At 44.0% G+C, this 21,204-nt stretch overlaps 1 protein-coding gene across 2 annotated transcripts in view; it reads left to right on the top strand.

The window, feature by feature from the left end:
• Positions 1-21,204, top strand: part of FAM135B (family with sequence similarity 135 member B) — a 322,870-nt gene that overhangs the window by 280,095 nt on the left and 21,571 nt on the right. For both annotated transcript variants that reach the window (XR_005211678.1, XM_037803310.1), the window contains exons 12-14: positions 3,746-3,900; positions 6,826-8,827; positions 10,758-10,924. Coding sequence is in view for 1 of the 2 variants with exons in the window: in XM_037803310.1 (XP_037659238.1) it covers positions 3,746-3,900; positions 6,826-8,827; positions 10,758-10,924 (2,324 nt within the window). In the remaining variant the exon portion in view is untranslated. The remainder of the gene's footprint in view (positions 1-3,745; positions 3,901-6,825; positions 8,828-10,757; positions 10,925-21,204) is intronic.

The following is a 21,204-nucleotide window of genomic DNA, read 5'->3' as shown; positions in this document are numbered from 1 at the left end:
TAAGGGCACAAACACAAATCTGTCAGTGTCCAGAGCCCACATTTCCCCCGCCCATTGCTAAAGCTCCTCTGTACAGGGTTGAGCCATGTTCTTAAAAAAAGAAATGAGAGGAAATAAAGCAAAATGAGTGTTCAGCCTCTAAAATGGAAGTGTCCTTCTGCTTCTGGACTGTGTTCCTGGAGTCCGTGTGGGAACCAGACGCTGAAGCAGGTGCTCATCCAGGCCGGTGCTCCTAAGACACGGTCCTGCTGGCTGCGGCAGTGCCTGCATTGAAATCCTGGCTGCCTGCTTGGAGGCACAGATGTGGGCGCCTCTGTCTGCATGCAGAGGTGCTGATTTACATGCAGGCCCAGCTCCCTTGGGTGCCTTTTAGGTGGGTGAGGAGGTGGCCATGACACAGAGCAGGAGACACACACATGGAGGGTGCCTGTGCAAACAAGTGTTCGGAAGGCTGCCCGGGCCGAGCTTCATTCCCAGCCAGTGTCTTCCCACTTCCCTGGCTCAGGCCGGGTTGGGAGGCGGGATGGTGAAAGGCGTGAAAAGGGAAAAGCAGATAGAATTCAGATTCCTGCTTGAAACCCACTGATGCTGTGAAATGGGGATTTCTTGTTTAGTAATGCCTCTCTTAATTGCTAACGTATTTGTTCTCCTTCTCTCCCTCCCTCCCTCCATTCCTCCCTCTCTCCATGTGATTTTTGGTTGATTATATGCTCCAGACACTGATTTGGGGACTTTACCTGCAGTGATTTTAGAAAAAAAAAGGCAGACAAGGTCCCTTCCTTCAAGCAACTTATCACTGGGGGGAGAAGGCAAAAATACAGCTGCAAAGAATTAAGCAAGAAAAGTTCAGATAGTGCTAAGGAACTAAAACCCAGTAATAGAAAATGATTGACTGGGGTTGACTGGGGTGCGTGGGAGTGTGTTTGTGCTCTATGGTGGGTGCTGAGGGAGAGGATCTCTGAGAATGTGACGTTTTAGCTACGGAAAGGCCCTGGAAGGAGCCCTGGAGGGAGCCCTGGAGGAAGGTGCGTTTCACTCAGAGGGAACAGCCAGGGCACGTGCCCGGAGGGAGGACCTGGTCACTGTGCTGTGTCACAGGAGAAAACCAGTGGGGCGAGGACCATGCAGGGCCTTGGAGCATCAGCCTAGAATCAGGATTTCTTCAGAGCTTTGCTAATAAAGAACTTGATTCCAATCCCTTGTCCACATCCTCACTGCAGCTTCCTTAATCCAGACCAAAAGGCACTTTCACAATTCCCTACAGTCTCGTTAAATATTCTTGTTGTCTCCTAATTGACCTCTCACATCCAGTACTCCTTTCTTCCTGGCAGATGTTCTACCCCCCTACATACATACAGCAACACACTCCCACATATGCATGTGTGAATACACATGCAAACACACACTCTCTCACATGCAGCAATGTGCTCCCACACATGTGTGCATGAACACACCCCCGTACACACACAGGCAGCAACATGCTCCCATATACACATGGACGAACACACACACATACACACACACACACACACATGAACACACATATTCCACTCTTTCACATACTTTCTAACACACCACACACATATAAACACACGCACACGTATGCGTACATAGAGACGCACACACAAACAAATGCACATATGAAGATGTGTATGCATGTTACCCATTCCATACACGTAGCACACATATTCACAGACTCACTCTTTGGTCAGAATATCTTTGTAAAAACGGACTTAGCTGGGGCGTTTCTCAGCCTCCACTGCTTCTCCGTTGCCCACCTAGGACACCTGGATTCAAGAAGGCATCGGGGACCTTCACGTGCCAGCCCCAACCGCCTCAGTCGCTTCCCCTCTGCCCCTCTCCATTGTCCATGCTGCGCGTCTGGGCGTGGTTCGCACCTCCCTCTTTCTTGCATATATCGTGTTGATTCATTCATTCATTTTACAAATAAGTACTGATTGCCCGCCCTGTGCTGGGCTTTGTTCAAGTCACCTGGGAAAATCAGTGAGCAAGAGTCAGGCCATGCGGAGGACAGGTGGAGTGTGTTAGAAGGTCATACAGATCGTGGAATAAAATAAAATAGGATGAGGGGACAGCAGAAGGGCTGGTGGGCAGATACCAATGGTCTGTATCATTGATGTTTGTCAAGAGGAAAGAGCACCCCTGCTGGGACTGCTTCCCCGCTACCTGCCTCAGCCAAGGGTGCCTGACGATCCTCAGCGGCCCTTCTGGCCCGTGTGTGACTCTGATCTTGTGGCCAGAGGCTGGCCTTGCTTCCTGAGTGCCCCTTAGCATCTTTAGTCGCCTTCCCAGCACATGCTGAACACTGGGGACACTTCTGCAAACCCCTGGGCTCAAGAAGCTCCGTTCTAGGAGGGTCTCCCCCCACCACACCCCCACTCACCCTGCTGTATTCTTGTCACCCCTGTAACCGCCTCGCTTGTCCATGACTCTGTAAGCTTTTTCGGCTCAGAAATCAAGTTTCATTCCTCTAGGTTTATGCCCCAGCCTGCTCCCACAGTCCTCAGCACACTGGGGGTCTGTCAACATGTATTTTCATAACTTCAACCCTGGACCAGAAGTTCTAGGCTCTCATGGTGACTAAGAAGCAGTGCTAGAATTGACCACAACAAAATGGCATTGAAATATTCGTATTCAACGAGTCATTACATTTCATCAGCCTCAGGGCTTTAAGGAAGGCAATAAATTCTGCTCCATCTTTCTCCTGGGTTAAGACCCAATTGAGAAATAAGATGTAGGAGCCAGACAGAAAGAAATAAACATATCAGTCTTGTAACTGATAATATTGAATTAGAAAAGTTGGTCTGGACTTGGGTAGAGTTCCCCAAATACAAAGCTGTTTTGCAGAGGGGAAGGCAACCTGCAGAGAAGGGGGGGCGTCCAGAGGCCAGGCCGCTCCACAAAGAGATGACAGACAGACAGAGAGACAGAAACTAGCTGTGCATGCTCAGTTCTTCCAAACTCACGGATCCAATCAGGCTGTCCTCTTCCCTTGGGGAGGAGTGAGGGAGATGGCACAGAGGAAAATAATGGAACGTGAATACTTTTAAGTTCATGGGAAAAGTAAACTTTATCTCTTCCACAGGGACTTGTAAAGAAGGAAATAACCACTTTCCACCACCCCAGCCTTTGAATTAGGTAGACTGATTATTCTAAACTCTGGGATCAAATTCCCACAGGTGGGAGGATGCTTGGTCACAGGAGAAGAATAGGAGGCGTTCGTTTTCCTACATGGAGGAGCCGAAAACCCATGGTCCCTGAACTAGGGGCGTTTGTGCCCTAATCAAGGAGGCCCACACAAGAAGCTTAACTGCAATTTTAGTTGGTTTTTAGTTCAAATGTCACAAAATATGGTTCAGACCCTAAGTGCTATAAAAGGTTAGGGAAGCAAGAGTGAAGGGCTGTAGATTTAAATTTTCCCCTCAAAAATACTAATTTAAGCTTCCCAGCTGCATAGAAACCTACTCGCATCCCTTGAAAGTGGTAGTTAGCATACTCATTGCCCTTCTTTCATATCTCCATGTCCTCTGTAGCCTTAGTATGTAGCCCAGTTTCAAGTGCAAAGCAGATTATGGGTTTGGGGGCTGGGGTGGGTGGGGTGGACAGGCAGGTGGTTGGATTGTCAGAGTTGTGAACAGGGCTGTTTTCTGGATGTTTCCTTGGGGTTGGAGGGGTAGTGTGGCAATTCTAAGACCCTGAGACCCTTCTGACACGGTCCCCCCAGGACGCAGACCCACAGCCAGCTGTCCCTGGACGTGCGGAACTCAGAGTACCTCAGCAGCCTGCCCCCGCTGCCCGCAGAGTGCCTGGACATCGACGGCGACTGGAACACGCTGCCCGTCATCTTCGAGGACCGCTACGTGGACAGCCCTGCGGCAGGTTGGTCTTTCTGTGCAAGGGCTCGGGAATGTGGCTCACCTGTGGGTTCTGGTCAGGTGTTCCCTCTATCGGTCATCCGCCACACGGAGGGGCCGAATGGATGAAGTAGTTTCATCGGTTCAGAGAGGAGAAGCAAGAACTAAGGTCAATTGAGTTATTTGAAATGTCCTTGTTGCAGTGACATTGAGAAGTCAATCAAATAAAACAGGAAATATAGAGAAAAAGAATAAACCTCTCCTTCTGGGGTGCAGTTATATCTCGTGCCTTGGAGTTTTCACCTACAGCAAGGGAACCAATTCTTCACCTCACCAGAGTGACATAAGAGTCAGATGAACAGTCTTTCTGTTCCCAAATGTGTAATTGGAATACGAAGTCGCTTCTTGCCGACTTAGTGATACTCACTTCAGCCTTCTTTGGAGCTCCTGCTTTTAAGTCACAGGCCAGGCAAAGCACTGAAGAAACAGGGCTGAATAAATAAGTGAATTAGCAGATGGCTCATTTCACGTAGAAAAGATAATATGTGTATATGTATTTGTTTGCATTTATGTATCTAAATTGCAATCTGTTTTGCACAGTGTTTTGTTGGGGTTGCAAAGATTTTGTCAAGGAACTGAAAGGTCACCTGGAGAAAGCCCAGGGCCCCTTGGGCAGGCAGTGAGTGTCAGCTCCACAGCCCTGCTCATGGAAACCCAGGGAACTATGACAGCTAACAGAGCCAAATAAGCCTGTGGTCCTCCTGTAAAAGAACAGAAAAAGCCAGACCCTATGCTGGAAGTTTTATGTGCGCTATCTCTTTAGTGCTATTAAAAAACTCACAGGCTATTTCAGAGATGAGAAACTGAGACACAAAGAGTATGTAAATAAGTATTTACTAAAGATCACAAAACTTATAAAAGTCAACATTTAGGTCCAGTTCACTCTGATTCAAAAGCCCATGTTCTACTTTTTGTGAAAGCTTTTAAACCATTTTGCTTGGAGGCCCCACAATTTAAGTGATGGGTCAAAATGGCTAAATAACAGAATCTCTGCAATCTGAGATTTGTCGGATGTTCAAGTCTAGGTGACTTCCAAGGACAGCACAGCAAATAAACTTGCATAAGATGCTGTTTGGTTCTCGGTTGTATTCTGACATCTAGTGTCAACACAGTGTATGACGGCTAAAATGTGTGTGAGCTCTAGAAATGGCAGAGGAGCCAAATGGTCAAAACTAGCTTAAAACTTTGCATTAACATGTTCTTTCATGGTGTGTTTGTGTGTGTGTGTCTACATATGCATCCCCCAAACTACTTTTCCAGCATTTTCTGCTTCCCCACTCAAAATTCAAAGCTTTCTTGACCTTCGTGTTCTTTCATGATATATTGATATTGATGATTTTTTGAATCCCAGGCTAAGAACATTAGCAAATAAAGAACTACTTCCCCTTTCCTCAAAGAATTGGCTGATTTAATATTCATACTTTCCATTGCGGATACCAGATATATTTGCATTCCACTCTTTTATTGCAGTGAAAAATAAGAAATAAGAGTTCCATTTCCATAATAAAATAGTAGCATTTGCCCATGGTCTGCTATGGGACCATGACTTGAATACATTCTGTGTTCCAGACACTCTGAAATTCTCTGTGCATTCTCTGTAGTCTCCTCCAGCCCCCAACCCCCACAGACACATATACACATATACCCACTTCCCTGCCCCAAGGTGATAGTGATTTGCTTAAAGCCATGACACTTGCCTGGACCGCCTGGGTTTGATTCTTTCTTCCAACAATCAGTAGCCTTGTGAAAGCTGGTGCAAAGGGTTATAATTTCTGTTCCTAGGGTTTTTGTGAGCAATGGATACATCAATCTGTAGAAGCATGGAAAAGAGTGACTGGCACAAAGGAAGTTATAAATAAATGTTAAGTAATAGCATTAATATCTGACTCCAAATTCATTCTCTTAGTATTAGATCATTTTCCTACTGATGTAATATTAAAACCAGCATTTTGCTATTTTGACACCTACTACCTCGCTGGTTTTCCAGTGTCCAGTCTTACTGCCCGTGGTAAAGCTGAAAAGTCTTCCTCTGTTTTTTCCACCAAGCCTCCTCTTACTGTGCTATAAACACCAGGTTCCTTATCCACATGTAGCATTTGAGTTCGTCCATATTGTGGGTTCTCTCTCCCTGTCCAAACCTATACCTCCTCTGTTCACTCTTGCTCCGGCCCCTTTTTTTTGCTTAGTGTGTGTGGGAACGGAATAATGGATCAGATGAATTTCTCCCAAGAGCTGTGGTGCAGGCATTTATTTTTGCCCAAGTGTGTGAGACACAGAGAAAGGGGAGAGGGGGTAGAGAGAAAGAGAAAACGGTTTACCCTAAAGGAAAAGATTATAATTGATGCCACCACCCTCTGACTATGAGGATTAAAATGACTCTGGGTGCCTTTGTGTTCTCTGAGTGCCACCGAGGAGAATGCCTCAGGACACCAGCTCAGGCCTGGCTGTGTTCTTCCAGAGAAAGCAGAACTCAGCCTTCCCCGGGTGTAGCGTCATTTCCTATCCCAACCCTGCTGTGACTGTGGACCTGCGGGTTACTACAAATCCGCCCGTCATAGAGTTGAGGGAAGTGAACTCCAAGAGGGAAAGAGCTTATTGAGTTTCATAATCGTCCAGGGTTCCACAGCTGGTAAATGTTGATGCTGGGTTTGAAAATCAGGCCATTCTGGCTCCAGGTCTCTGCTTCTACCCTGTAAATACCCTGCATAATATGGGCTGGGGAAGTATTTTGATATTTACAATGGGAAACTATTTAAAAGTCTTTAAAATTAGTAAAAGACAAACCAAGAATCACAGGCTTTGACAGCTTTGCATTAGGCATGTGGATGACTACGAGCATAGATTCTTTTCCTGTAACATGCTGTTCCTGTTTGTTTTTTGCTTCTTGTAGGGCATGAGTTGAGTGTTTACCCTAATTTTGATGTTCCAGTGATAAGTCCCACAAAAGCGACTCTACAAGACAGAGAAGAGAACCACGCTGTCAACAGCAAATCATCTTTCAGGGAAGACCTTGTCTTGCTCTCCCGGAAGCCACCCCAGATGGACTCTGGTGAGCCTGTTATCAGAGCTCTGGATCCAGGTGAGGATGTTACCACACCAGATCGTGCAAACCTGTGCTCTGAATCTCAGGTGTATCTGACAATTGGTGAACTCCAGGACAAAGCAGGTTTGCCAGAAGAAGAATGTTGGTCTGATGTTGGAGCACATCTGCTGGCTGATAGAGACGTGCCCAGAAGGAGTCCCGGCCCGGAGGATGCCCAGGGCCCAGCACTGACCTACCTTGATGTGAAATCAAGCAATAAGAATCCCCCTGGAGCTGAGTTTGCGGTGGCCATGCACGCTCGGCCTGAGAGCGGGGCCTCTGGAGAGAACTGTGAATTCGACAGAGTTGTGCAAAGCAAAGTGGCAGCAGGGAGAAGCCATCGGAATGCCGTCTCTTCAGACAAAACAGCGCCCCATGAATTCAGCACCCTTGGAAAGGGAGCAGACCGAGAGGGAAGGACAGTGCTGCTGAGTCCGAAACCCATCCCGACGGAGCCCTGTGATCTGCTAAGCTCCGCTCTGAGGGACCCCATGGACACTCGGTCTTCCCCAAAGGACCCTCACCCAGAGGAGCAGGAGGAGGGGTCGGTACTATCTGGGGCCATCAAGAGATCTTCCTCCATCATATCTGATTCGGGCATTGAGAGTGAGCCAAGCTCAGTGGCCTGGTCCGAGGCGCGGAGCCGGGCCCTCGAGCTGCCCAGCGATCGGGAAGTCTTGCACCAGCTGGTTCGCAGGCATGCCCTCCATAGGAACTCCTTAGAGGGCGGGCACACAGAGAGCAACACAAGTTTGCCAAGTGGCATCCAGGCTTCTCTCACCTCCATCAGCTCTTTGCCTTTCGAGGAGGAGGAGCGGGAGTTGGCACTCACCAAGCTGACCAAGTCTGTATCTGCACCCCAAATCAGCAGCCCAGAGGAGGCAGCCGAAGAGACAGACACCAGGCAGCGAGGAGGAGGCCTGGAGGCTCCAGAGATGCATGTCCAGGGCACAGATTCCCCTGGAAACTGCTCTCAACTTTGTGGTGGCTCCATAATCCAGGATGCAGGAGCTGCCCATTCCCTTGCAGAGATAATTTTGGATGCTGATGACCATCAGGGTCCTGGTTATATAGACATCCCCAAAGGTAAAGAAAGTCAGGTTGATCCTCAAAGACCCTGCAGTCTTGATGGCAGAACTGAGGACCCTCCAGGTGTTGAAACCAAAGGTTTTTTAACAATACCACGTCTCATAGCACTTGAGACCCCTGGGAACAGATCTTTTCATAGAGCACTATTGGAGACCCCAGAGGCCATGCCCAAAGACTTGAACATGGGGAAAGGAGCTCTTTCCAGCAGCAGCATGTCGGATGTTGAGGATGTCTCCCCCCATCAGGTGCCTGAACTGAGCTGCCCCCCAGCAGTGGAAGCTATCGAGCTGGATCCAACAGCAGAGCAAAATGACTTGCCTTGCATCACTGATGCCACGGTGTTTAATACGGCAGCTGATGCCTTCCCGGAGCTTGAGCCTAAAGCAGAAACTGTGTGCCCCACTGGGACTCACTCCATCCACTCCCAAGTGTCTGGAAACCAAGAGCCGAACTCAGGCCCTTCTGTCATGGCTCCCCCCCTGCCCCCTCCAGAGACCTTCCCCCTGGACAGCCGGAAGGCAGTGGAAGTGGTCAACTTATCCGTGTCTTGCACGGCCACCTGCCTCCCATTCTCATCTGTGCCCAAGGAGACCCCGGCCCGGGCTGGGTTTTCCTCCAAACAGACCCTATTTCCTATCACGCATCAACCTTTGGGCTCCTTTGGAGTTGTGTCTACCCAGACCAGCAAGCTGGAGGAAGGAGTCAGTGAAAGGATGTTTAGGTAAGCTCGCTGAGGGCTTCCTTATCCCAGCACATTTTATATTTTTACATGTATTGCTCCATTTCATACATATTATTTCAAAATTGAAATAACTGTTATTTTCCAATTTAAATAAAGTAATATACACCTATCATAAAAATCAGAAAACACAGATCATTATAAGGAAGTAATAGTTATCAACCATCCCAACTCCCAAAGATAGCCAGCTGATACTCTTACCCAATTTTCTTTATATGCCTCCATATGTCTTTCTATATACGCTTTTTAGCAAAAATAGGATCCCTCTGTACGAACTCTATTGTACATTTCTTACTACTTAATAATATATTGGAAACATCACTCCAAGTCTACAAATCTATTTTTGTATAACCATTTTAACATTTAGACAGCATTCCACTGTATGGGGCTACCCTGATTTATTAACTAAACCTTTAGTGATGGACATTTAACTTTTGTTCGGGTTTAGTATGATAAATGACTTTCTGATAAGCATCATTGTACCTCTGTCTTTGCATATGTTGAGAGGCCAGTTTTTGAAGGGCCTTTGGGAATAAGACTTCTTCATAAGATTTCTCTCCTAAGCCCCTGTTTGATTTTTGGGGATCTTAACTTTGCTGCAGTGTCAGAAGCTGCCCTTCCCTCTATGTGTTGACTTTGTGTTCGTATCACTCCCCTACCTGTAAACTGTATATCTGATGACACATTTAGAATCATTTTACCCCAAATTTCCATCTCTTTTAATCTTTCAAAATGCTAAAGAATTTTCGATGTTCCCTAAAGTAATTGCACGGGCAGGTAAACTTGGGAACTTTTGTTTCAACACCTGGAGGGCTCTCAGTTCTGCCATTCTCCATTTTATAAAGAATCGTAAATGCTCATTATATGACACTTGTCATCAATTCAACAATACATAACAGGCACCATCCAAGGCCTGACCGTTGTGGTACTCACAGGCTAGTGGGGAGACAGACGATGGCAGAAGTAAATGAAGGGGTTGATGGGGTAAGTGTGCACAAGGCAGCCAGAAGCAGAAGGTCCTAATTTGTCTGGGGGCAGTGAGTAGAAATGGGGTTGGAGGCTAAGCGAGGCTTCCTAGAGAAGATGGCATCTGAGCCAAGGATGAAGTAAGAGGCATATATGATGACGATGATGATGATATGGTTGATGAATAGGGATCATTATTTAGAATTTACTCTTCTCCAAGGCCTGTCCTAAGCACTTTGCATAAATTTCATCACTTAATTGACAAAACAACTTTCTGAATTAAGTGAAAGTGTTATTCCATTTTTACAAATAAGAAAACTGACTATGGAGAAATTAAATAGTTTTCCCACATCCAGTAAGTGCCACAGCTGGGATTCTGGCCATGCCAATCTGACTCCTGAGCCTGTGACCTTCTCCATCACCTTTTCAGGTAACCAGGCAAAGAGTTCTCTAGCCAGGCAGGAAAGGCGTTTCAGACAGAGAGGCTTGTGCACACAAATGCTTGGAAGCAAAGCCAAACCACATAGTTTGAGCAGGAATTCACACAAAGTGTGTTGTCTCTGGAGGCTGGCAGTGGAGAGAGAGGTTGCTGGAGAAGCAGAGGATGGCCAATCCCTGATGGAAACGTTTAAACATTGCCTAGGTCCTTGGGGCTGGATAGACTCTTGGAAGTCCTGTCATCCAGTCTCTGAATCAGTGCATGAGCCACACAAATACATGCAGAATCAAGATCAGTAGAGCTTTTGGTTATCTCGGGTGTTTTCCTGTCTCCTTGTCCAGAGCAGAGCTCCATCCCTAGCCTCTCCCCGGCGGTGCCAGATTCAGCCTCTGCTGCTCAGCAGCTCCTTCTCTTGCAGATCTCCATCACTTCTACACACCACCCAACTCATTTCTTGTTCAAATGGAACACACAGCTTGGCTTGTAATTAATTGGTGCATTCTCCAGTTTTTATCAGGCCAAAGAAAAATTTAAAAAAGAACTGAAGATTGAAGGATTTCTGTACAGTGACTTAACTGTACTAGCTTCTGATATACCATATTTCCCACCAGAGGAAGAGGAAGAAAATTTGGAAGATGGGATTCACCTGGTTGTCTGTGTCCATGGTCTGGATGGTAAGTTCTATTAAAAGTTTCTTCCTCAAAATGCTCTACTGTGGTAGTTTATGGTATCTAGGCATTAATTTAGATCATACAGTCATTCAGCAAGTGTTCAAAGCAATTCTGGAATGCAAGTAACTATGGATATAGGGACATGGTGTGGCCTTACTCCTAAAGAAAGTATCTCCTGATCCCCCAAAAATGTGTTGAATAAATGAATTACGTGAATGAATTAATGAATTTAATGAAAGAGTAAATGGAATAAATAAATAAATGAAAAATAAAGGAATGACAGAAGGAATAGAAGAATGAATGAAATAAAAGGAGGGATGAGTGAATGAATGGACAGAAGGAATATATTGTGGGAATGGAAGTATGAATGTGATGCATGAATTAGCAGAATGAATGAATCCATAGAAGGAGATGTGCAATGTAAGGTATGAAATAGAATGAAACATGGACTTGGGAGGGCCACAGGTTAGAGGCCAGTGCCACTTTGCTGTCTTTTTTTTATTTACATGCAATTTTATTGAGATATATTCACGTAACATACAGACCTTCAAAGCGTACAATCAGTTTTTCATAGTGTCATCATATAGTTATGCATTCAGTCATCACAATCGATCTTTGGAGATTTTCATTGCTCCAAAAACTAACATAAAAACTAAAATGAGAAAGGACATCCAAAACCTTCCATTCCCCTCCTCCCCCCATTGTTCATTTACTTTTTTTAATACTCATTCATTGTTTTTTTTAACTTTATCAAAAAATTAAAAAATAAACAATAAAAAAAATTTCAAACAAAACTAAAACAAAGGAATAAGAAAAAACAAATAACCTAAAATAACCACATTGCTTCCAACATGTTCCTACCCTACTCCGAGAAAATAAACAAACTATAACCCAACAAAGGAATAAGAAAAACAGATAACCTAAAATAACTACATTTCTGTGAACTTGTTCCTACCATACTCCCCAGAAATTAGCAAACCATAGTCGTTCCTGAGCATTCCCAGAACATTAAGTTTACCCTCCATAACTTATCTGTTCTTATTAGATTATTGTTCCCCCTCCACTATTTGCTGACTATCGCTAGGTCCCCTACATTCTACAATATACATTTATTTTACATTTTTCAGAGTTCACATTAGTGGTAACATACAATCTCTCTCTTTTTGTGCCTGGCTTATTTCGCTCAGCATTATGTCTTCAAGTTTCATCCATGTTGTCGTATGTTTCACGACCTTGTTCCTTCTTACTGCCGCGTAGTATTCCATTGTGTGTATATACCACATTTTGTTTTCCACTCATCTGTTGAAGGACATTTGAATTGTTTCCTTCTCTTGGAAATTGTGAATAATGCGGCCATGAACATTGGTGTGCAAATATCTGTTCATGTCACTGCTTTCAGATCTTCCGGGTATATACCGAGAAGTGCAGTTGCTGGATTGAAGGGTAGCTCTTTGTCTAGTTTTCTAAGGAACTGCCAGACTGTCTTCCAGAGTGACTGTACCATTATACAGTCCCACCAGCAATGAATAAGAGCTCCAATTTCTCCACATCCTCTCCAGCATTTGTAGTCTCCTGTTTGTTTAATGGCAGCCAATCTAATTGGTGTGAGATGATATCGCATTGTGGTCTTAATTTGCATCTCCCTAATAGCTAGTGAAGATGAACATTTTTTCATGTTATTTTTTGGCCATTTGTATTTCCTCTTCAGAAAAATGTCTTTTCATATCTTTTGCCATTTTATAATTGAGCTGTTTGTATTATTGTGTTGAGTTGTAGGATTTCTTTATATATGTAAGATATCAGTCTTCTGTCAGATACATGGCTTCCAAATATTTTTTCCCATTGAGTTTGCTGCCTCTTCACCTTTCTGACAAATTCCTTTGAGGTACAGAGGCTAAGTTTGAGGAGTGCCCATTTTTCTATCTTTTTTTCCTTTTGTTGCTTGTACTTTGGGTGTAAGGTCTAAGAAGTGACCTCCTAATGCAAGGTCTTGAAGATGTTTCCCTATATTATCTTCTAGGAGTTTTATGGTACTGTCTCTTATATTGAGGTCTTTAATCCATTTTAAGTTAATTTTTGTGTAGGGTATGAGGTAGGGGTCCTCCTTCATTCTTCTGGATATGGATATCCAGCTCTCCCAGTCCCATTTGTTGAAAAGACTGTTATGTTCAGGTTTAGTGGTTTTGGGGGCCTTATCAAAGACCAGTTGACCGTGGATCTGGAGGTCTATCTCTGAATTCTCAATTCGATTCCATTGATCAATATATCTATCTTTGTGCCAATACCATGCTGTTTTGACTACTGTGGCTTTATAATAAGCTTCAAAGCCAGGAGTGATAGTCTTCCTGCTTTGTTTTTCTTTTTCAGAATGCTTTTAGCAATTTGAGGCATCTTTCCCTTCCAAATAAATTTGATAACTAGCTTTTCCAAATCTGCAAAGTAGGTTGTTGGAATTTTAATAAGAATTGCATTGAGTCTGTAGATGAGTTTGGGGAGAATTGACTTCTTAATGACATTTAGCCTTCCTATCCATGAACACGGAATATTTTTCCATCTTTTTAAGTCTATTTCTTTTAGTAAAGTTATGTAGTTTTCTATGTGTAGGTCTTTCACATCCTTGGTTAAGTTTATTCCTAGGTACTTAATATTTTTAGTTGCTATTGAGAACGGAATCTTTTCCTTGAGTATCTCTTCAGTTAGGTCATTTCTAGTGTATAGGAACATTACTGACTTTTGTGCATTAATCTTGTATCCCACTGCTTTGCTAAATTTGCTTATTAGCTCAAGTAGATGTGTCGTTGATTTCTCAGGGTTTTCCAGCTATAAGATCACATCATCTGCAAGAAATGACAGTTTTACTTCTTCTTTTCCAATTTGGATGCCTTTTATTTCTTTGTCTTGCTGGATTGCTCTGGCTAGCCCTTCTAGCATAATGTTGAATAACAGTGGTGACAGTGGGCATCCTTGTCTTGTTCCTGATCTTAGAGGGAAGGCTTTCAGTCTCTCACCATTGAGTACTATGCTGGCTGTGGGTTTTTCATATATGCCTTTTATCACATTGAGGAAGTTTCCTTCAATTCCTACCTTTTGAAGTGTTTTTTTTATCAAAAAAGAATGCTGGATTTTGTCGAATGCTTTTTCAGCATCCATTGAGATGATCATTTGATTTTTCCCTTTTGATTTGTCAATGTGTTGTATTACATTGATTTTCTTATGCTGAACTATCCTTGAATGCCTGGAACGAACCCCACTTGGTCATGGTGTATGATTTTTTTAATGTGTCTTTGGATTCGATTTGCAAGTATTTTGTTGAGAATTTTTGCATCTGCATTCATGAGGGAGATTGGCCTGTAGTTTTCCTTTCCTGTAGCATCTTTACCTGGTTTTGGTATTAGAGTGATGTTAGCTTCAGAAAATGAGTTAGGTAGTATTCCATTTTCTTCAATGTTTGAAATAGTTTAAGTAACATTGGTGTTAGTCCTTTTTGGAAAGTTTAGTAAAATTCCCTTGTGAAGCCATCTGGCCCTGGGCATTTGTTTGTGGGAAGCTTTTTGATGACTGATTGGATCTCTTTGCTTGTGATTAGTTTGTTGAGGTCTTCTACTTCTTCTCTGGTCAGTCTAGGTTGTTCTTGTGTTTCCAGAAAATTGTCCATTTCTTCTACATTGTCTAGTTTGTTGGCATACAGTTGTTCATAGTATCCTCTCATAATTTTTTAAATTTCTTTGGGATTCACAGTAATGTTGCCTCTCTCATTTATTATTTTGTTTATTTGGGTCTTCTCTCTTTTTGATTTGTCAGTCTAGCTAGGGGCTTGTCAATCTTGTTGATATTCTCAAAGAACCAACTTTTGGTGTTATTTGTTCTATTGTTTTTTTTGTTCTCTGTCATTTATTTCTGCTTTAATCCTCGTTATTTCTTTTCTTCTACTTAGTTTAGGATTAGTTTGCTGTTCATTTTCTATCTTCTTCAGTTGTACCATTAGTTCTTTGATTTTAGCTCTTTCTTCTTTTTTAACATATGCATTTAGAACTATAAATTTCCCCCTCAATACCGCTTTCGCTGCATCTCATAAATTTCGATATGCTGTGTTCTCATTTTCATTCGTCTCTCTATATTTAGCAATTTCTCTTGCTATTTCTTCTTTAATCCATGGATTATTTAGGAGTATATTGTTTAACCTCCAGATATTTTTGAGTGTTCTAAATCTCTGATAGTTATTGACTTCTAGTTGTATTCCATTGTGATCAGAGAATGTGCTTTGAATAATTTCAACCTTTTTAAATTTATTGAGGCTTGTTTTATGGCCCAGTGTATTATCTATTCTGGAGAAAATTCCATGAGCACTAGAGAAGAATGTGTATCCTGGTGATTTTGGATGTAATGTTATGTGTGTATGTGTATATATATACACACACACACACACACACACACATGCATAAATGTGTGTGTTTGTGTGTGTATATATGTATCTGTTTATTCAAATTCATTTATCAGATTGTTTAGGTTTTCAGTTTCCTTATTGGTCCTCTGTCTGATTGATCTATCTGTAGGAGAGAGTGATGTATTGAAGTCTCCCACAATTGTTGTGGAAACATCTATTGCTTCCTTCAGTTTTGCCAATGTTTGTCTCATGTACTTTGGTGCACCTTGATTGGGTGCATAGACATTTATGATTGCTATTTCTTCTTGTTGAATTGTCCCTATTATTAGTATATAGTGACCTTCTTTGTCTCATATAACATCCTTGCATTTATAATCTATTTTATCTGAGATTAATATTGCTACACCTGCTTTCTTTTGGCTGTAGCTTGTATGAAATATTTTTTGAATCTTTTCACTTTCAATTTCTTTGTGTCTCTGGGTCTAAGGTGGGCCTCTTGTAAGCAACATATTGATAATTCATATTTTTAAGTCCATTCTGCCAATCTATATCATTTAATAGGGAAGATAATCCATTCACATTCAATGTTATTACTGTGAAGGCATTTCTTGAATCAGCCATCCTATCCTTTGGTTTTTATTTGTTAGATATATTTTCCCCCTCTCTTTATTTCCTTTATTGTACCCTTACTAAAACTCTTTAGTTCTGGACTCTTCTCCATACCTCCCTCTCCTTTCTTTTTTTATCTGCCAGTAGAGCTCCCTTTAGTTATCTCTTGTAGAGCAGGTCTCTTGTTAGCAAATTCTATCAGCATTTGTTTGTGTGTGAAGATTTTAAGCTCTACCTCAAATTCGAAGGGGAGCTTTGCTGGATAAAGAATTCTTGGTTGGCAATTTTTTTCTTTCAGAATTGTAAATATATCATAGCACTGTCTTCTCGCCTCCATTGTGGCCGCTCAGTAGTCACTACTGGGTCTTATGTTGTTTCACTTGTATGTGGTAAATTGCTTCTCTCTTGCTGCTTTCAGCACTTGCTCCTTCTCTTCAGCATTTGAAGACCTGATCAGAATATGTCTCAGAGTGGATTTATTTGGATTTATTCTGTTTGGAGTTCATTGGGGGGGGGGGGTCTATGATTTGCGTATTTATGTCATTTAGAATGGTTGGGAAGTTTTCCCCAACAATGTATTTGAATACTCTTCCTAGACCTTTACCCTTCTCTTCCCCTTCTGGAACACCAATGATTCTTCTATTTGTGTGCTTCATGTTGTTCATCATATCCCTGAGGTCCGTTTCAAATTTTCCAATTTTTTTCCTCCATTTGTTCTTTTGTACTTTCACTCTCCAGAATATTTTCTTCCAGTGCATAGCTCATTCTTTAAGTTCATCTAATCTGCTTCTATGTGTTTCCAAGATCTTTTTAATTTGATCAACAGTTTCTTTTATTTCCATAAGCTCATCTATTTTTTTATTTACTCTTGCAAATTCTTCTTTAGGCTCTTCTAGGGTCGTCTTCATGTCCTTTATATCCTGAGCCATGATCTTGTTGTTTGTGATTACTTCTTTGATTAATTGCTCCAAGTACTGTGTCTCCTCTGATTTTTTCATTTGAATGTTTGGGTTATCCATATCTTCTGGTTTTTTCATATGCTTTAAAATTTTCTGTTGTTTTTGGCCTCTTGCCATTTACTTATCTTGATAGGGTTCTTTTATCATATGCAGGCTTGTTTGAACAATTAGCTATAATTTGTCAGAACTACAGCTTGGTGGAGTGCACGTTCCCTGACTTACCAGAAGATAGCACCCCTGAACCACCTATTTCCCTCAAGCCAGTTCTCCCCGACTTTGTCTATGTGGCAAGTGGGGATCCAAACTTTGTGACAAGCCAATGAGTGCACCAACTTTTCGTGCGCAGTTGGGGCCACCAAACCTGAGGGTGGGGGGTGTGCCCTGTGCAGTTAGACAGGGAAGACAGCTTTAAGACCCAGAACTCCCAGCTGTTCCCAGAGTCTTAAAGCTGTTGCATGAGTCCAACCCTTCAGCTCAGATTCCTGACAGTCTCTCTCTGCTGTGGGCCCATAGGTCCCTGGGATTGGTGTAGGGCCCTTGGGACTTCTGTGTGGGACCTCCCCCCCCCCCACAAGCTGTGTACTCTGCAGGCCTCCGTGGAGGGATGATTTTGCAACAACACAGGCAAGCAGAATCCCCAAGAGGAGCTCTCAGCTGTGTGCTGTGAAGGGCCTCTCCCAGCCCGCTGAAAATATGGCTGTACAGGGCATGTTAACTTCCCACTTCTGCTGTCCTCCACCTGCTACAGCGGGCTGTTCCTGGCTCCAAGACAGTTAGCTGCAGGTGTGTGAAAGGCTATCATCCACACCAGATACTGACGCGGGTGCCCGGGGAGTGGAAGGCACTCCCCACCACACTCAACTGCGTGGCTCTCATTGCCAGATCCACAGCTGCTTTTGGGGTTTTTAAACTTAACCTGCTTCCAAATGCTGACCCCAGGTTTCTCCCCATTGTTGCACAGCTACCTTTCCCCAGAAGCCTCAAATACTCACTCAATTCCAAATGCAGACTTGCGGCTTCACTAAGTGCATAGTCACTGTGGATGTAGCAGGCCTTGCCCAGCCAGGACAACCCTGGAACTGGTATGCTGGAGCACTGTCTGTCTTTTGTCTAGTGTTTTTCACAGGGAAGTATTTTGCTCTGTCTCTCCTAATCCACCATCTTGGATGTCCTGCTGTCTATTTTATTCACCTAAAAAAGGAGCCCCTTTTTTACACCAGACCCTCTACCATGTTCTGAGATTGCAGAAATCAGACAGTATTCCTGATTTTGAAAAGTTCTCAATTTAGAGAAATCAAAAAATACAGACCTGTGAGTTGACTCTCTCCAGGGGAGGAGAGAGGTCTGAGCTAATCCCCAGGAGTCAGGTTTCTTTAGAATTTGCCTGGGTATGGTCTAAGGGCTGTAAAATACAGAGCTTCCAGTTTTGCCTAAACATCTTCAGACCCCAGCTCAGCCTGGACCCAAAAGCAAGCACTTGGTCCCTAGTCCCTTTATGAATGAAGTTCAATCTCTCCCTGAATGTAACAGTAAGACAAATTGGGAGCCTGGGACTATTGGGTTCTGGTTCTCAAGCTCAAATTTAAATCACCGTTGATCTGAAGGTTGAAATATGTATTGAGTTCTCTGGAAGGACTCTCAATACTCACTTTATATGAACTCTAATTTAAAACTAAGGATCAGATTGGTGAAAGGACTTCCCCAAGGCCTCACTGGCAAGGAGCAGCCCAATGTTTGGTCACATTCTGCTGATGATAGTGCAATAGGGAGTGGTGCTAGGCTTCCATGCCACACTCTTCTTGAGGTCCCTATTTTTTTCTTGCCCTTGTAGCCAATGCATTTCATCATCTATTCTACACCAGGCAAACCAGGATGCTCAGTTGATAGGTCTGTTTGTCAAAGTGTTGAACAGTCCAGTGATAGATAATGCATTGTAGGTGGTGGTGGGGGTGGGCTGGTGATGTTGGCAGTGCTGGTGATGGTGATGGTGGTGGTGGTGGTGATGGTGCTGATGGGGCTGGGGTGGGGGTAGTGGTGGTGGTGGTGCTGGTGGTGATGGTGGCAGTGCTGGTGATGGTGATGGTGGTGGTGGTGATGGTGCTGATGGGGCTGGGGTGGGGGTGGTGGTGGTGGTGGTGCTGATGGTGCTGGGGTGGGGGTGGTGTTGGTGGTGTTGGTGGTGGTGGTGGTGATGGTGGTGATGGTGGTGGTGGTGGTGATGGTGGTGGTGGTGGTGATGGTGGTGATGGTGGTGGTGGTGGTGGTGGTGTTTGAGATGGTAGTGGTAATGGTGGTGATGGTGGTAATGGTGGTGATGGTGGTGGTGCTGGTGATGGTGGTGGTGGTGATGGTGCTGATGGGGGTGGGAGTGTGGGGGTGGTGGTGCTGGTGGTGCTGGTGATAGTGGTGATGGTGGAGATGATGATGGTGGTGGTGGTGATGGTGGTGGTGGTGGTGATGGTGGTGGTGGTGGTGGTGCTAATGGGGCTGGGGTGGGGGTGGTGTTGGTGGTATTGGTGGTGGTGATGATGGTAGTGCTGGTAGTTCTGGTGGTGATGGTGGTGGTGGTGGTGGTGGTGTTTAAGATGGTAGTGGTAATGGTGGTGATGGTGGTAATGGTGGTGATGGTGGTGCTGGTGATGTTGGTGGTGGTGGTGATGGTGCTGATGGGGGTGGGAGTGTGGGGGTGGTGGTGCTGGTGGTGCTGGTGGTGGTGGTGTTTGAGATGGTAGTGGTAATGGTGGTGATGGTGGTAATGGTGGTGATGGTGGTGGTGCTGGTGATGTTGGTGGTGGTGGTGATGGTGCTGATGGGGGTGGGAGTGTGGGGGTGGTGGTGCTGGTGGTGGTGGTGGTGATGGTAGAGATGGTGATGGTGGTGGTGATGGTGGTGGTGGTGCTTGTGGTGTGGTGGTGGTGGTGGTAGAGCTGGGATGGTGGTTATGATGGTGGTGATGATGGTGCTGGTGATGGTGGTGGTGGTGATGATGGTGGTAGTGATGGTTATGGTGGTGGTGTTGGTGGTGATGGTGGAGAAGGAGGAAGAGGAAGGTGGGAATGAGGGTGGCAAACAGCACCTGTATCACTGTCCATGGGGCAGGCACCATTCTAGGTGCTTAACGTATGTCACTATTGTTGACCATCACAGCACTCTGCAGAGTAGTTGCCATTACTCTTCCCATTTAGAAATGGGGATGCTGAGTAAGAGGAAAGCTAAGTAACTTGTCCAAGGTCACACATGTAATAGGGTTGAGCTAGGATTTGAACCCAGACTTCAGAGCTCATGATTTTACCTTTCATTATAAAAACAAGCCTGCCTTGATGTATGTGCATGTGCAATTGCTAGTGATTTTGTTGCTCTGCATAACCTGAGAATGCAGAATGCAGGCGTTTCTTCTATCTTTAAATGAAGAGCTCACTGAATCATTCACCAAACGCTGAATTTCACCTTCTTCATCCACCCATTCCCAGGTCTGTTGGTCAAGGCAAGCTTGGAATGCTGGAGCCCCATCGTGTCCTCAGACAATCCTTTCCCAGCCACTGTTTGCATGATATTCTTAAAATCTTTCCAGACCTTGTCATGCCATTCCATTCCTGAAGGCTTTCTTTGTAGCTCTCGGAAAAAAACAATAAAATAAGCTTCTAGCTTAACATAGAAAGCTCTTTATGCGCTGACCCTCCCGGTTATCATCTGCTCTTTCCTTTCATGCACGCTTGATCCATTTACATCAGTTCACTTCCCTTTTCAGGGGCACAGGCTGTTTCACCCCACTGCGGCTTCACTTACGCCGGGTCTGCTTTCCCTGAGCATCCTCCTCTCTGCGTTGACCTTGATGCTTCCCAAGGTTCAGCCTCCGCACATTCTCAACCCATTCTCACCCATGCACTGTGATTTCAGGATTTTTATTTAAATTGGTGCAGTTCTGAACATCTACTTAAAATAGAAACTTTAAACCACGTATACTGCAATTCAAATACCAGGATAATTTATCACATTCTAATTGTGAGACTAGAAAATAAATACAATGAAAAGAAAATTAGTTTACTATAGTTTGACTAGTCCTGTTACCCAAAGGCTCTGAGCTTGAGACTTGCTTGCTCTTTCAAAACAGAATAAGCTATTAAAGACATACTAGGTTTTGACTGGTACGTGCAATCAGAACCCTGCCACTCAACAGCTCACAGTGGTCTTAACCCAGGATCTATGAACAGCGCAGCCGCATGTCATGAGACCAGTGCACACCTCTCACTTAGGTAACATTCAATTAAATGAGACAAAAAAAAAAAAAAAAGAAGAAGAAGAAGAAGAAGAAGAATCTGGCCAGGCCTTAT

The sequence above is a fragment of the Choloepus didactylus genome, chromosome 14 (genome assembly GCF_015220235.1).
Source record: "Choloepus didactylus isolate mChoDid1 chromosome 14, mChoDid1.pri, whole genome shotgun sequence".
Lineage (NCBI taxonomy): Eukaryota > Metazoa > Chordata > Mammalia > Pilosa > Megalonychidae > Choloepus > Choloepus didactylus.
This window is presented reverse-complemented; position numbering and strand designations above follow the sequence as displayed.